We start from the raw sequence: 14,800 nt of genomic DNA, 5'->3' as shown, positions 1-14,800 counted from the left end.
AAGGCTCATTTCTGCAGGGCGCTGAGTACTCTGGTCCCAGTCTATTGGAGAACTTAAGCACTTCCTCAATTTCTTGCTAACAAAATAGTTTCTGGTGATTTCTAGGATGGTTTTTCATCCTCTTAAACCTGATTTTATTTGCTGACAGACAGGACCTTGCGGGATTAAGTCCTAAACCAACACTAGAAGAAAAGACTCTCTGTTCATAAAGCAAGGGTGTGGGACAATATTTCATCCTTTCTACTGACATTTTTCCAACTTCCCCCCAAACAATCTTTTTATTTCGAAAGACTCTAAAGTGCTTTCTAAACTGATAAAATGCAGCCACTGCTAGGAGCAACAGTGCATAAAACCAGAAGAGGAGAATACATTGCTGCAGTTTTAAGGAAATATCAGATCAGGCTTCGAAAGTCTTCCACTCTACCCTGAAGCTAAAAGCATAAACAGCTTGTCTTGGCATCCTTTGGGATGTCAGTGTGGGACTCCTGTCACACAGACATCTAGAGTTATCTGTTTTAATGACAAATGGTAGAAATGGTCCTTAGCATTCATTATAGATGAGTTCCTTACTGAACCTTCAACTGATTTCCCTTTCAAACGGGTAGATGTCAGCCACATTCATTTTACTTTAATATGAAAAACAGATTCTTCTCAATCAAACCTCTGTACCATCCATATCCTTTCATTGTTGATATGAAGCTTTTACAACAATAAAACTTAAAGCTAGTAAGTATTGCTCTCTTTGGCATTGTTATGTAGTTACAGAGAACAATTGAGCCAGACAATGACACAACCTGTTTCTTGTCTTCCTCAATGGGAAATGGGCTTTGAGTTTTGTAAGGTTGTTCATAAACAGCCAAGGGTGTGTAAGGAGAAGAATGACCTCAAAGCTGGGTTTTACATAGGAGAACAAAGAGATCTCAAGTCCTGATTTGAAAAACACTTGGAGACCAAATCAATGTCAGAATGTCATAATTACCAATACGCGTCATAATGTTGTTGGAACCCACTTGCTGCTTCTGCCTTTAAACACAAGCTCCTCTCCTAATTGCTGCGCAGCTGTCAAGCTTTGTAAGTGATGTTTGTGCTGGCAGTTAGCTGGGAGATAACTTCATCTATCTAGCATTCATGTGGACTGGAGATTCATCCTTGTTTCTTTCTGCGGGATGTTTTGTGACATTATTGTTTTCAGATTGCTTGGCCTTTGTTACAGTTCTTCTGGCTTCTTTCCAGGACCCTTCAGGTTACTTTTTAGTCTCCTTAATCTGTACTTTCCCTCCTGAGCATAATAAGAATTGCAGTTGCTCCCAGACTTAGACACCCAAGTGGTGTGACTTGCTTTTTCTGTGGGAAACACCACTTCATGTTTTTCACAGACTTAATTCCCCGAAGATCTTTTGAGTATGAAGTGAATACAGCTTAGCACTACACAAAATGTTCCTAAGGAAGAATGCCACCAGTCCAAGTTCACATGATTTGGAGCTTGTCAGACCTCGGTAGTGTTCTGAGGTTTAGTTAATAACCTACGGATTTGTGGATCTTTTGAGTGACTCTGGCTTTGTGACAGGACTAAGCGATGCTCTCTATCAGTGAAAACAGGAGGAAAAAAAAAAGATGCAGGGAAAATAAAAGCCAAAATATCTGTCATACAGTCAGGGTGTACTACTTCTGAATTTAATTTTGTTGATTAATTACTCTTCTAACTTCCAACTAGTTTGAAGAACACTGTGGGGGGCCACTCAATGAAAATTTCAAACCAAAGAGTGAAATTCTGCTTAGGATGGTTTAACAGCATGCTGACCACAGCCCTACAAAGTTAATATGTAATACATGAGAAAGATGCTTTTCATAGAGGCATAGCACCTATGAGGTAAAACAGAAAAATTTGTTTCCCAAAATAATCCTTTGGCAATAAAACCAATTAAATTGCAGTTTAGGTCTCTCTTTCTTTTTTTGGTGTTGACATTTGTAATGTAACGCATTTTTATTTGATGTATTTTTGTTAACATCGTTTTGATAAGATCTGCTCACTTGTTCACAGTGTTTGCCTTTGAGAAGTAAAACAGGAAAAACACGGCTGACTGAACAGGTTCATTACAAATATCTTGAAATGAAATGAACCTTCCACGAGGAGCTCACCCAGTCAGTGGTACTGTGGAGTGAAAATGTTCCACATGAAGATCGGGCACAGAGACATAGACCTTGGGCACTGAAGGAGACAGTCAGCCTCTATGCAAATCACTGCAAGACAAAGATCCAATGAAATAAACCCTAAACTCATATTTATAGTTAAAGGCAAGTTTTATACATAGGTTTGTTCTTTTTTTTTACATAAGCATTTCCATCTTTGGAAACAGCTTGAAATTTTGTTAATCAGTGGAAGAAATGAAAAGGATCTTAAGAATTAGGCATTAAATTTATTATACAAAGTTTTGAATGGGGTGGAGAGGAGAAGCTTTGTATATTAAGTCATAAATGATTAATAGAGCTTACACCATTAAATATGTGATATGGACTGCTGTTAAAGAGTAGGCACTGGCATAAATAAAACACAGCTCTGATTCAAGATGAATGTTCCCATCTTTAAAGGAACGAGTAACTGAGCTAAATATGTTTTAAAAGATGGGGAGAAGAGACAAGAATTAAACAAAGATTTTGCCTTTCTCTGAATTTCTTAAAATACCACTTGCTGTGTTCAGAGCCTTATTCAGGTGGTCAGGAATAAGCTTTGGGACAGCTTAAGAGATCTAAAAGGAAGTTTTGCTAGTCACACACTGAGATAAAAATCAGGCTCTTGGATGTATGGTCCATACACGCACAGACACACATGATTTTCCACTTCCACATTAATTATTCTTGCAAAATTTCAACTGCAATTTGGGCTACTGAAGCCTGGAAGAGAAAAACAGTTGAAAACAAGAGCAGCCAACACCATGCTGAGTGTAAGTTCTGAAAAAAAAATACAAGCAACTATTGAAATTTGTAGTAACCTGCCTTTCCAGATCACACGCATCCATGCTGAGACCAAGGCTCATGAGGATGCAGAAACAAAGGTTCAGCCATCTGCTCTACAAGGTGTTGAAAGTCATCTCTAAAAGAATCTTCCTGTTCCCAAATTTCATGTAGATCTCAGTGGAGTTAAGTAGGAATATGGAAAGTCTATATTCTGCCAAATTCTGTGAACCAAAGAAAATGAAGATTAGAGGAAAGCCCTTGTTCCTTAGAAAGCATTGCTCTAACTCCAGCAAACTGAGCCAATTCTGACGGTGGATACTGCCTGTGGTGATACTAAGAAACCCAACCCTGCTCCAAAATGAGACATTGAAGAGAATCACTTTGCTGACTTCTAGACTTTGGATCAGGCCTCTGATCTCTGAAACCATTTAATATATTTCACAAGCTTTTGAAAAGTGGTGACAAATATAGTCTGAAAAATGTGGAAGCATGTCTTGGTTTGGATGAAGTACCTAAACCTTGGGATGCCACGTAGGACTATGGGCTTTGGCTGAGCAGCTCCAATCTTAGTCTAAACTAAGCTACATGATATCCTGTACCAGACGTGAGATAAAACCACATCGAGGCATATCAGAGGTGGTCTTCTGTTGTTTCTATGTCCACGCATGAGTCATACAAAGCTGCTCAAAAAGAAAAATAGTCATTCTTGACCCTAGTGATGATTGATAAACAGATTTCTTGAAGCATAGTTTTTGATTGCCTGGTTTATCCGACCACATGTGTTAATGTCTGTTACAGAATTTTCTGGTGCTTTCCCCTGAAAAAAAAGCACTGGTACATTGTTTGACGTGGTCCTTAACTAATACTTTGATTTGGAGAAAGGCTGGACAGCTGGAATCAACAGTTTTGCTTGTTTTTTGTTTGTGACATTTCCTAATTAGTGTGAATGGGATTCATTTATTTACCTGTTCTAATTTTTTTTCCTTCTCCACACCATTTGCTCAGGGCAGTAACATAAAATCATCACTATTTGACCATATTTTAGATTCAAAATGCTAAAGGCTTTTGTGATTTCATTGGCATCTGAGATATTTTGTGAAGTGCAATGAGACAGCTTCTGGGAATTAGAAGGGAATTCGTGCTGAAGACAGCAGCTCAAAATTGGTTTGAGTAGAAACCTGCAGGTGTTCCCCTTTGCACCTGATAGCCATTACAAGTCAACAACTGGTGTCAAGCTCTCTTCAGGAACTTTTTAGCAGGGTCGAACAAACTTTAACAGAAAATCTTTGATCCTCATGCTTCCTACTCAGGTCTTATTTCTCTCACCTGTTGAACACAATTCAAGCACCATGTTAACTTGGGATTCTCTTCTATTCTAATCCATATACAAAATGCAGTAGTAAGGCATCTAATCCAAGCTCAACTGACACCAACACAAGCCTCTGCATTGTCAAAACTGATGCCTTTCGAATTGTCAGGATTAAAATTTGCACAAGCCATATAAAGAGTCCTCTGATCTTCAAGTAAGCCTTTGGTTAAAGATGTATAACCTTTTCCTCTCTCAGTTGGTTTTGACATGTGTACAGAGAGCTGTAGGAGCAGGGAACACTGGAATACATGGGATCTAACTGCACCTAACTGCACCTGGTATCTACTCTCCTTTCTTACTCTAGAGACATATTTGAATAAAGAATGCAACAGGAGAGATAGTGACTGTGTTCATATGTCCCAGCCCTTCCCTGGGTATTTGATTTACAACGTACTCCAGAAAATAGAAGAAAAGGAGTATGCTTTCTGTTTCAGGGAGCAGTAAAGAAAACAGTCCATGCAAGTGGAAGAACCCCTGCAGGATATTGTCTCTTTCCTGCCCCCAGACTCACACCTTGTTAATAACCCCCTGTGTTTAGAGAAGAGGTACAGCAACACTGAACTGTAGCAAATCACAGAGCTGAGGGTGTTGGTCCTGTTAACCGAAAGTGGCTGGCATGATCTGATCTCACTCTGCCATTGTTCGTGCCCTTCCACTTACCTATTGTTGAATACATTATTACATCATGTCTATTAAGAGCTGCAACAAACTGTTCTATTATTCTCTGCCAGCAAGATACAGTGGAAAAGTTCCTCGAAGTTTTTTTTTTCTGTGCTTGTGTAGGCTGAATAGAACTCATAAAGCTCAATGTGTGGAGAATATTGCCACGCTATTGAAATCAACCTTCAGTGTGTGTCGATTTTGACATGAGTGTGTCAGGGAGAAGGAAACTGTAATTAGTCCTAATATTTATATTCAATTGCCTCACAGCTAACTTCGATTAAAATTAAAGCCCAGGGGGCTGTGCCTGCTGAAGTTACTGAGAGGTTGGCTGCTGAATTGCACTGAAAGAAAACTGGACATAAAATGAATATTTTCAATTCCATATCTGCAGAGCTGTTAGATTCTCATGTCTAGGACATGCATCAGCTTTACCACTTTCTAGAACTGAGGCTGCAGGAACCCTAACAAAGATAAAAGCTCTGGTCCTATCAGTTTCAGCCCTGAAATGCACAGGGTCCGTACCTCATGGGCTAAGAACCAGAAGGAGGGCTTTTCAAGCAGCAGGAAATGATGATTCATGGACCCTGCTGCTCCTCTGCAGGGGGGTGGGCAGCACTGGTAACACAGCAGGGTCACATTTGCAGGTTGGCCTCCTGTTTGCTGTGCTCCTTGCTTGGGGACGTAGCATATGAAGGCAGTCCCAGCACTGATGCAGGGAGCTGGCTGCTCCCTGGCTGAACTCTGCCTGTGCACTGCATGTCACGTGTGTTTCTACCACCTACAGCTGCACCAGGTGATGCTGGCATGGGTCTTGGGCTGTTAAGAGCATGCTGTGCCCAGTTGTCCTGGTATAGGAGTGTTTGGGAGTTCAGGGCTGAAAAGGGGAAGAGAGTCCTGAGTGTGAGCAGTTTCAGGTTTCACCCCTGCTAAACTGTCTGAGACAAAGAATGGCAGTGAAGCCTGAAATAAAGAGTTTCAAGTTGCCAGCACTTTCCATTTCTCTTGGTATTCCAGTGTTTCCACTGCTTGCTCTTGGCTACGACCAAGCAGTGCATACAGTGTGAATAGATTAAAATAGACATTTTCAGCTTTCTACAGATCTTGGGAGTCGCTCTGAGTTGTAATCAGGGGCCTTGCTCATAATAAACCTGTCCCATGGCTCTGGTATCCACTCTTCATCAAGAAGTAACCATCAGAGTCTGTCATCTCAAACTTAAGGGGCAAATTTCTTTCTTTTTTTTCTTTCTTTTTAAGGAGATCTGGTTTCACTTAGATGAATTAAATGCCAATATATCTCTTACTGGGAATTGTTTCAGTGTAGATTACAGCACAGTTGCATTACTTTAAAATGCGTGCAAATCTCTGCTGCTTTCTGCTATTTATATCTATCTTATAAAATGTTTAATAAACACTTGTATAGTGATATTCCAGATCTTCTTCCTGTACTGAGGTTTTGAATAAGAAGTCCAAGAATTATCATTTTTTGCGAGCTTAGCACATTTAAAGTGTGCTTTTATTTCTATATTTGGAATCTTTGCAGTTGGAAGACCTATATTCACAAAATGATGGAGAGGAATGGTGTTCCTTGTAAGACGACGCTCTCACAACTGTGTATTTCAGTCACACTGCTGGTTGAACTGCAGCCCTGCCAACCTCTGCTGCATTCAGTCATCTAATCTGAAGTGATTAGTACAAGGAAACTTTAATTTTAGGGAAATTTGAGCTGTTTTAAAGCTTTGCTCCAATGGCTGCATATAAATCATTGTGAATTTAAGAGTTTTGCAATCGAAGCTCATGGTTTGGATGTGATCCTCTCATTTAAGTCAACACAAGAGCATGTATGATCTGACAGTGCTCTGGTTTGGATTCGGGGATGAAGATTCCTCTCCTTCAGCTCTGATCCCCAGAGCTCTGGCTCTGGAAATATGTCAGGTTCAGTTTAGGGGAGTCTGCCTTCCCCTTGCAGAGATACCCTTTACTCATCTGTGGGGATCTAAGATGAGATGGAGACAATTAAATATAAAAGAATATAAATATTCTTACTCTCCGTGTTACAGAACAAGAATATGACTTTTCTGATACAAGTATTAGGGGAAGTTCTTTCTAAAAATGAGAGGAAGGAAGGAAGGAAGGAAGGAAGGAAGGAAGGAAGGAAGGAAAAGTCTCAACTGTTCTACAATAGATTCAGATTCTGTGATTTTTTTTGTTGTTGTTGGTTGGATATTTTTTTTAGGGAACGAGTATTTGAGTCAGTTCCAAGGCAGCTCAAAAGGCTTCTACTTGTCACATTTCTGGTCTATGAGCTCAAAGACTTCCAGGGTTACACAACAATGACTAAAACTGGAAACCTTTCAGACCTTTCCCAAAATGAAGTGGGAAACTGAGGTGACTGCTAAGCCAGTGCAAGAGAGGTATCCACTTCCATGTGTGTGGAGTTGAGCAGAGAGGACCCAGCTTTACTCAGAGGCTTCGAATTGTCTTATTTTTGATTTAATCTCATATTCAGAACATAATTATTCTGGAACCAAGATCTTCACATTGTTTTGCTTAATGCTTTACAAACAGACTGTTGACTGAAGTTGTCACTGAACAAAAATATGCTTCTACATGTTTACATAATGGGAAAATGCAGTCATAAAATGGGTGTAACAACAACTCGTTAGGTATTAGGTTAAGGTGCAGTGCAGGAATTATCCCCATAAAACGTTAAACCCTAAACTCAAAATATCACAACGAAGTTGCAGGTTACATTTACTGAAAGCCTTTAAAAATCTTTAAGCCTTAACATGATGCTTAAAGCTTCTGAGAGAGCTGATGACAATCAAGAGTTCTTCTTGTACAACTGCTCTATTCAAGAGGAACTAGATTAAGATGATAAATATAATACAAAGGCTTGATTCTAGTAGTGTTTGCTTTGCTGTAACTCTTAAATGGATGTAATTAGGTGCTGAGTTTGTTCCTAGTTCTGCCACTGCACTACTTTATGGCCTGTTAAACCAGTGTATGTAGTTACCTTTCTCCCATATCTAATCAGGGTGAAGATTTCAGAGATACCAGTTTGGGGGTCCATGTGCAGACCCTACAAACACAGCTCTCTGCAGCAGTGATGCTGCAGTACAGTACACAACACAGTAAGATCCTAGCCTTGGCTCAGATAATTAAGAGTATTTTCTGAACTCTGAGTCTGATTCATAAAGAAGAACTTTTGAACTCTCTCTGGCATTTACCCTAATGAAATCTTTGAGATTTCTCAATTACTCTCTTCCTTCTATCCTGCCTAACTTCGCTGCTCAATTTTTTATCTCTAATAAGCCAGTATGTAGGGGTTAAATATGCTTATATGTGTGGTTACCAAAAATACCGTAGATTTCCATGCACTTCTTGCTCTGCAGGACAGGATAATATGCGAGAGGAGGCTTATGATGTGTACAAACATGCCCAGAAGCAAAAGGGGGAAAATAAAACACATACAGAAAGTAAAAGCAAGACAAAAAAAGGGTGAGGGTTTGTGATTGTTAGAGGAAGGTGAGTACACTTCCTGGCAACATCTGAGAATCATTTGCAGCAACTGATCCATGAGCCTTAGTGAGTAGGGAATGTTTTTAAATCCTCCCCCATCCTCTTTGTTAATCTTTACCAGGTAGTAGGGCCTTCAATGCAATTCCTACGGGCATTTAGGGATGTGTAAAACATTTTGTCCGTTTTGAAAAATAAGATATTTGACATGGCTCCAAGATTGAGATGCAGAAGTCTGGTTATAAGTCTGTGGTCTTCTCCTCTTTAAACTTTGGTAGTAATAATAGCCTTCAGACTGCTCTGCAAAAGGCAGAGTGTCTCCGTAGAGCAAGCGATGAACATCTGGCCTCAGTGCCTCTTGTTTGAAATAGGAAAATCACTTTAAAAAGTGTCCCCATGAATGAAGTGCAGATTGTAATACAAGCTTACATAATTCAGGAACACTGAAGGATGTTTTTTTAAACTTAAAATGTTCTGAGCAACATCAGACAATATAAAAGAGTTATTAATTATGATGCATGATTATTATTGCACTCAGGAGACTTGAAGAGGTAGCCTGGAAAAGTTCAGATTTGGCTCACCTTTAAGCACACCCAAAATACTGGGCAACATTTGTAGATGTTTTTGAGTGACTGAGGAGGCTATTTCCTAAGACTTTCAAGCACATTTGGGATTTTAGGTCATTTGGGGCACGTCTCCACTGTGCAGTGCCAAATGGCTCTGAGCAAGCCAATTTTCAACACGATGGAGAAAGATTAACTGAGAGCAATATATGTGTTACTTTTCCTCTGCACTGATTCTATTCTAATCCACCTAGCTCCAGGGGTAGATTATTTGGTTCTGGTTGAAAAGGCTCTGCATCATGTTCCTTCTTCTTATAGATCTATTCTCTCTGTATCATATATTATATATTACATATTACATATTATGTGTTAAATGCTATATATGTTGTATGATATATATATATGTGTTATATATTATTTTATATATTATGTTATATATTTATTATATATTATAGGCATACTCATACAATTGTTTTGCAAAATCCAGTCCAGCATCTAACTGCATGGCTTCATTTACACCAGTCAGAACCCCACGTGAGGCATTCACAAGACTATATATATAACCACCACCTGTACTTAAGAGAGACCCTAAGTGGGGTGAAAGCTCTTAATGCATGAAAAATCACAAAGTTCTCTCCAGTGCATCATGGACTACTGTAAAATTTGGGTGGACTTTTCCATTTAGTTGCATGTCTGACAGTCTATCACTGTTGCCAACACCATCAATATTTAAAGATGGTACCTGCAAAACACATTTTTGAAATATGATTATTTGCTGAAGGCAACAGCAGCAAGTGGAATTAACTCAGTAGTCTTTTTTCATGAGCTGGGAACTCTGTTTTGAGTAGCAAGATGTTTGTGAGTAATTTAAAGGCACGCTTGTCTGAAGCAGTCAGTAAGAAAAACAGCATAACCCTTAGTATGTGTTGTGTATAATGACATATTGACTCCTGATTACAGTGTGCTTCATTTTCACACCTCACATCATGAGGTTCTTAAAAAAATTGCATGACAGTTTCTAGCTTTTGTTTGTTGTTAATTACGACTTATAAAATGTTAGGTCAGGAGTCGTCAATGGACTAAGCTAAAGTGTTTGTTTAAAGCAATGAGTAAAGCAAGTCATATGAATGTTTCCAAAGACTGTATTCCAAGAAGTATTTTTGGAAACATTAATGTTGTGCTTTTTAATGCAGGCCACATTCTGAGGCTACGACACCATATGTCACATTCATTTCTGTATTGAAAAAGAAAAAAAAAAAAAGAAAAGAAAAAAGAAATGGAAACTATGTTTGGCTTTTAAGTGTTTTTGGAATAGTGTCTATGCATGCTTGTCATTGTTACTTGGATGGGAGAAGCGTTCTCAGTCTGTTAATCTAGTCCATCCAATATATATTACACTCTATGGGCCTGACTCTCTTCTGCCTTAAACTGTGTGCAGTCATTTATACGTTTGCAAAGTGAATGAAGAGCTGAGAAAAAAAGACTACGGCTGGGAAACATTTTTGTAAATTCATTTTCCATGAACACTCTGGCTTCATTGTATGCCTACATCTGAACTCTTCTCACATGAAACCAGCTTAAAAATGGGAGAAGTCTTTGCCATTTTTCCACTGAAAGCTTACAATTTTGGAAAATGAGAGTTTTTCCTCAAAAAGTGGCATATGCTTCGGATTTTTCAGCATTATATGTGTTAGGGGTTGGGATATAGTAGAATGAGTTGGAGATCTATAGGAAAAAGCATTTGCTTTTTTCAGTGCTGTATTCTACAAGTAATTCATAAGCATCCTGTATCTGACTACTTCAGCTAAGTCCTTGCTTTTTAATGGATTTCAACTGACGAGGCCTCAGTTTCTAAGACAAATTCTTGTTATTAGTCAATGAATGCACAGCCTAGCACTTCATACTGCTGAAATTCATACGGTTACAATCTGCCAAGACATCAATTTTTTCTCTGATCTGACAGAGGAATCTCCTAACTCACATCACTTTCTAAAGTTGTGTCATCCACACATTTTATTAGTGCATGTTCGTTCCAAATTTGTTAATAAAAATCTAAATACTTCTTGGCAACTGGATTTTTTTGTTATTATTGTTTTGAAGAATTATTTGTGAGGGTTTGCAGGACCTCAGAGAGGTTTGTTTTTCATGTGAGCTGCAAATATATTTCTTTAGCTCTAGCTCAGTAAAATGAAATTGCTTGACCCATTGTTTTCTGGTTAAAACTGAACTTGTCAGTCCATGACACTGCATTCCATGGCTGAATGAGAATGTTTACCTAGGCATTTCTTCTAGAGTGGGAAAACAAACACAGAACAGAGAGGAACAACTGACTACCCTAAATGCTTGGCCAAATTTCAGAGAGCTCATGTCATCCTTGTGAGTGTTCATGAAAGCCCATCCTGATTTGAATGCTACTTCACCAGAACTTTGGAAGAGATACAGTGGGGTCACCACAAAGGTTTTGGATTCTGCTTACATCTAGATAACAAATTTTAAGATTGATGTGGACATTTCTAGCTGGTTGATTTTCTAGCTGAATTTCTGAGTTTTTGAGCTATATGGCGTAATCAGTGTCAGAGTCTGTACTTTTCAGAAAATTACTCATGATGGCCAGAGATTGTATTTAGTTTTAGTTTTAGAGTTTGGCATACGAAATTAAAAACAAAAATAAACTTTTTCTTTTATTTCATAGATTTCCAATGAACAAAGGAAACTAATAGCCCCTGGGACCACAAGTGTGTTTTGTAAACTGATGCCACGAGGCAGATATGAGAAAGATGACTGAACAGAGTGGTTGCTATAGGCCTGTAAACATACAGGGAAATAAGATCAGTTACAAAGGCTTTTGCAAAAAAAGCCCAGAAATGGGGATGAAAAGACAGCAGAAGAGGTTTCTCCACAAGGATGGCAGCTGCAATGTGTACTTCAAACACATCTTTGGGGAATGGGAGAGCTACGTGGTGGACATATTTACCACCCTGGTGGACATCAAGTGGCGTCACATGTTTGTCATCTTCTCCCTGTCCTACGTTCTGTCATGGCTGTTCTTTGGACTGGTTTTCTGGCTGATAGCAATGCAACACGGAGATTTATTGAATGACGAAGAAACAACCCCCTGCGTGGCAAATGTCCATAGCTTCACGGGGGCATTCCTGTTCTCCCTCGAAACCCAGACGACCATTGGTTATGGTTACCGCTGCGTTACGGAGGAGTGCTCTGTGGCAGTCCTGATGGTTATCCTGCAGTCAGTCCTAAGCTGCATTATAGACACTTTCATCATCGGAGCAGCCTTGGCTAAAATGGCCACGGCTCGAAAACGAGCTCAAACCATTCGTTTCAGCTACTATGCTGTGGTAGGCCTGAGGGATGATAAATTTTGCCTGATGTGGCGCATTGGCGATTTCCGCCCAAACCACATGGTGGAGGGCTCTGTACGAGCTCAGCTCCTGCGCTACAGGGAAGACAAGGAAGGAAGGATGACAATGGAATACAAAGACTTGAAGCTGCTGAATGACCAGATCATACTTGTTACACCAGTGACAGTAGTGCATGAAATTAATAGTGAGAGTCCTTTGTATGGTCTGGACCGGAAAGCTTTGGCCAAGGACAACTTTGAGATCTTGGTCACATTTGTCTACACAGGGGATTCAACAGGAACATCACATCAGTCAAGGAGCTCGTACGTGCCCAGAGAGATTCTTTGGGGCTATAGGTTTAATGATGTCTTACATGTAAAGAAAAAGTACTATAAAGTGGATTGCTTGCAGTTTGAGGAAACTACAGAGGTTTATGCTCCTCACTGCAGTGCCATGCAGCTGGATAGGAAGGAGCAAGAATGGAATCGAACAGAGAAGATGCTGGAAAAAGAAGCAGAGACATCAGTGACGGAAATCAAATCATTAAGTGAAAACCAGAAATCATTTAGTGCAGTTGCCCTCATCACCAGTTGTGAGGATCCAGAAGACTCAGTGGCAACTGTCAGTCAGCCTTCTGGAGAAGCTTCTTATCAGAAAGCAGCTGTGACCTTAAGCAGACTATCGCTGGAGTCACAAATCTAGCTTTTCACTGCAATTAAAATCAGTTCCAACAACTTCTCCTAGCATAGTTTTTAGAGTATAAACAATGAACTCATGTGCACAAGTATTTACATTATAAGCCTCACACTGTCAGCATGCCTACATTAAAATACTGCTAAAAGGAGCTTCATAATGGTTAGTGTGGGTATCAGTAACAGATTAGTGCTGGCACAAGAAAGCAGCTTATATTTGGGTTGACTAGACAGCTACTGTGCTTGAGCAAACTTATTCTAAACTTTATTACCCTGCAGGGACTAATGTTGAAGACACCCAGAGAGAGATAATGATCTAGGCAGAGAACTAGAACAATGAAGTGTGCCCTCTAGGTCAGACATTTCAAAACTGCCTAATTTACTTGGGAGTTCAGTTCCCTGTCCCTCTGGGAGGCTCTGAAATTCCCCTACCATCACAGAAAATGATTGCTCTTGTGTGACAATTGGCCCTTTCTGGTAGTTCAAGTGAAGCCCCTTTCCTGGGGCTGCACTGGGGAACATGTAGGGCTATTCCATGTAAGAGGGAGTGAACTAGCAGTAATGGAACCCAGTGTTACTGGGCAGCTTTGAGAACCTGCTTATACCCTCAGTTCTCTGAGACACCCAATGAGATCCTGCAGAGCTTTCCTCATTTCTTTGTCATGAGCTGCTCCCACTAATGCCACAGCCTCACAATTCAATCTATGTGCTATGTCAGCTGCATGCTATGGTGCTGCATGCAGGCTTGGCTCTGTCAGCAAGGAAGGCTGGTCAAATGGGCTCCTCTGCACTCTTTAGAAATCAAAATAGAATCTCGAGTCTGAGATGAAAATCATCACAATCGTGTTAAGCCTCAGGACAAAGCAGCCTGGTTTTAGAGGGAGCTTTGCCATTCTTAAAATCAAAATGTCTTTTCATTTCAGAATGCCAGTCTTGCTTTTGCTTTTATTGTGTTACACTGCTTTAGAAAGAAATTGTTAAATCTAGAGACCAAACGCATGATTTTGTCAAACTGAAATATGTTTATTCATCTGAAATGACTGTAAAAATGATCCTTTGCAGAGAAATTCAACACTCAGCTGTCAGCTCCATTTGCAAAAAGAAAAAGAAAGAAAATGTCAGTGTTTTGAAGTTGCCGTGACATGGAAGTTCCACGCCCTGCACACCTCTGTTATCCAATATGCAATATCTCATCATGCTTTTTTTTTCCCCTGATGATGATCACATCTAATTTACGTTATGTTTCATTATCTTGCTGATGTAAAAGTTATTGTCTCTGAACTTATGGTTGCCTAAAATGGAGTTTATCTCACTTGACCTCAGCCACCAAGAGGTGAAGTACCACCTACTGGCCAAGGCTCTCTGTAGTTGCTGTAAGTTTGTTCTGTCTGCACAGAGGAGTCCATCCCATCCCCACCTCAGTGGCTGGGGAGCTCAAGGCAATAGGATGGTATTATCCTGCAAGTGCTCATCCATCCCTGTTTGCTGCTGAAGGAGATGAGATGACTGTTTTGGAAATGCTGGCTAATTTTAAGCAGCTAAAATTAGGTCTGATGAGTCATTCCCATCATGCTGACTAATTCAAAGTTTTTATGAGCTAATCATATTTAATGAAAGGAAAACCAGCAGACTGATTGCTTTTTCTTTCCCTTCCCTTCCCTTCCCTTCCCTTCCCTTCCCTTCCCT

General features: G+C 39.8%; 1 protein-coding gene across 14 annotated transcripts in view; it reads left to right on the top strand.

Annotated features, from left to right (window-relative positions):
• Nucleotides 1-14,794, top strand: part of KCNJ16 (potassium inwardly rectifying channel subfamily J member 16) — a 31,206-nt gene extending 16,412 nt beyond the window's left edge. For 11 of the 14 annotated variants that reach the window (XM_010721476.3, XM_010721474.3, XM_010721473.3 and 8 more), the window contains one exon: nt 11,759-14,794. In XM_010721476.3, coding sequence (XP_010719778.1) covers nt 11,835-13,124 — 1,290 coding nt within the window. In that variant the 5' untranslated portion in view covers nt 11,759-11,834 and the 3' untranslated portion in view covers nt 13,125-14,794. The other 3 variants (XR_002120806.2, XR_004161727.1, XR_002120808.2) reach the window with 1 other exon arrangement.
• The last annotated feature ends 6 nt before the right edge of the window (nt 14,795-14,800 follow it).

The sequence above is a fragment of the Meleagris gallopavo genome, chromosome 20 (assembly GCF_000146605.3).
Source record: "Meleagris gallopavo isolate NT-WF06-2002-E0010 breed Aviagen turkey brand Nicholas breeding stock chromosome 20, Turkey_5.1, whole genome shotgun sequence".
Lineage (NCBI taxonomy): Eukaryota > Metazoa > Chordata > Aves > Galliformes > Phasianidae > Meleagris > Meleagris gallopavo.
Note: the sequence above shows the minus strand (reverse complement) of the source record. Positions and strands in the feature narration are given on the sequence as shown.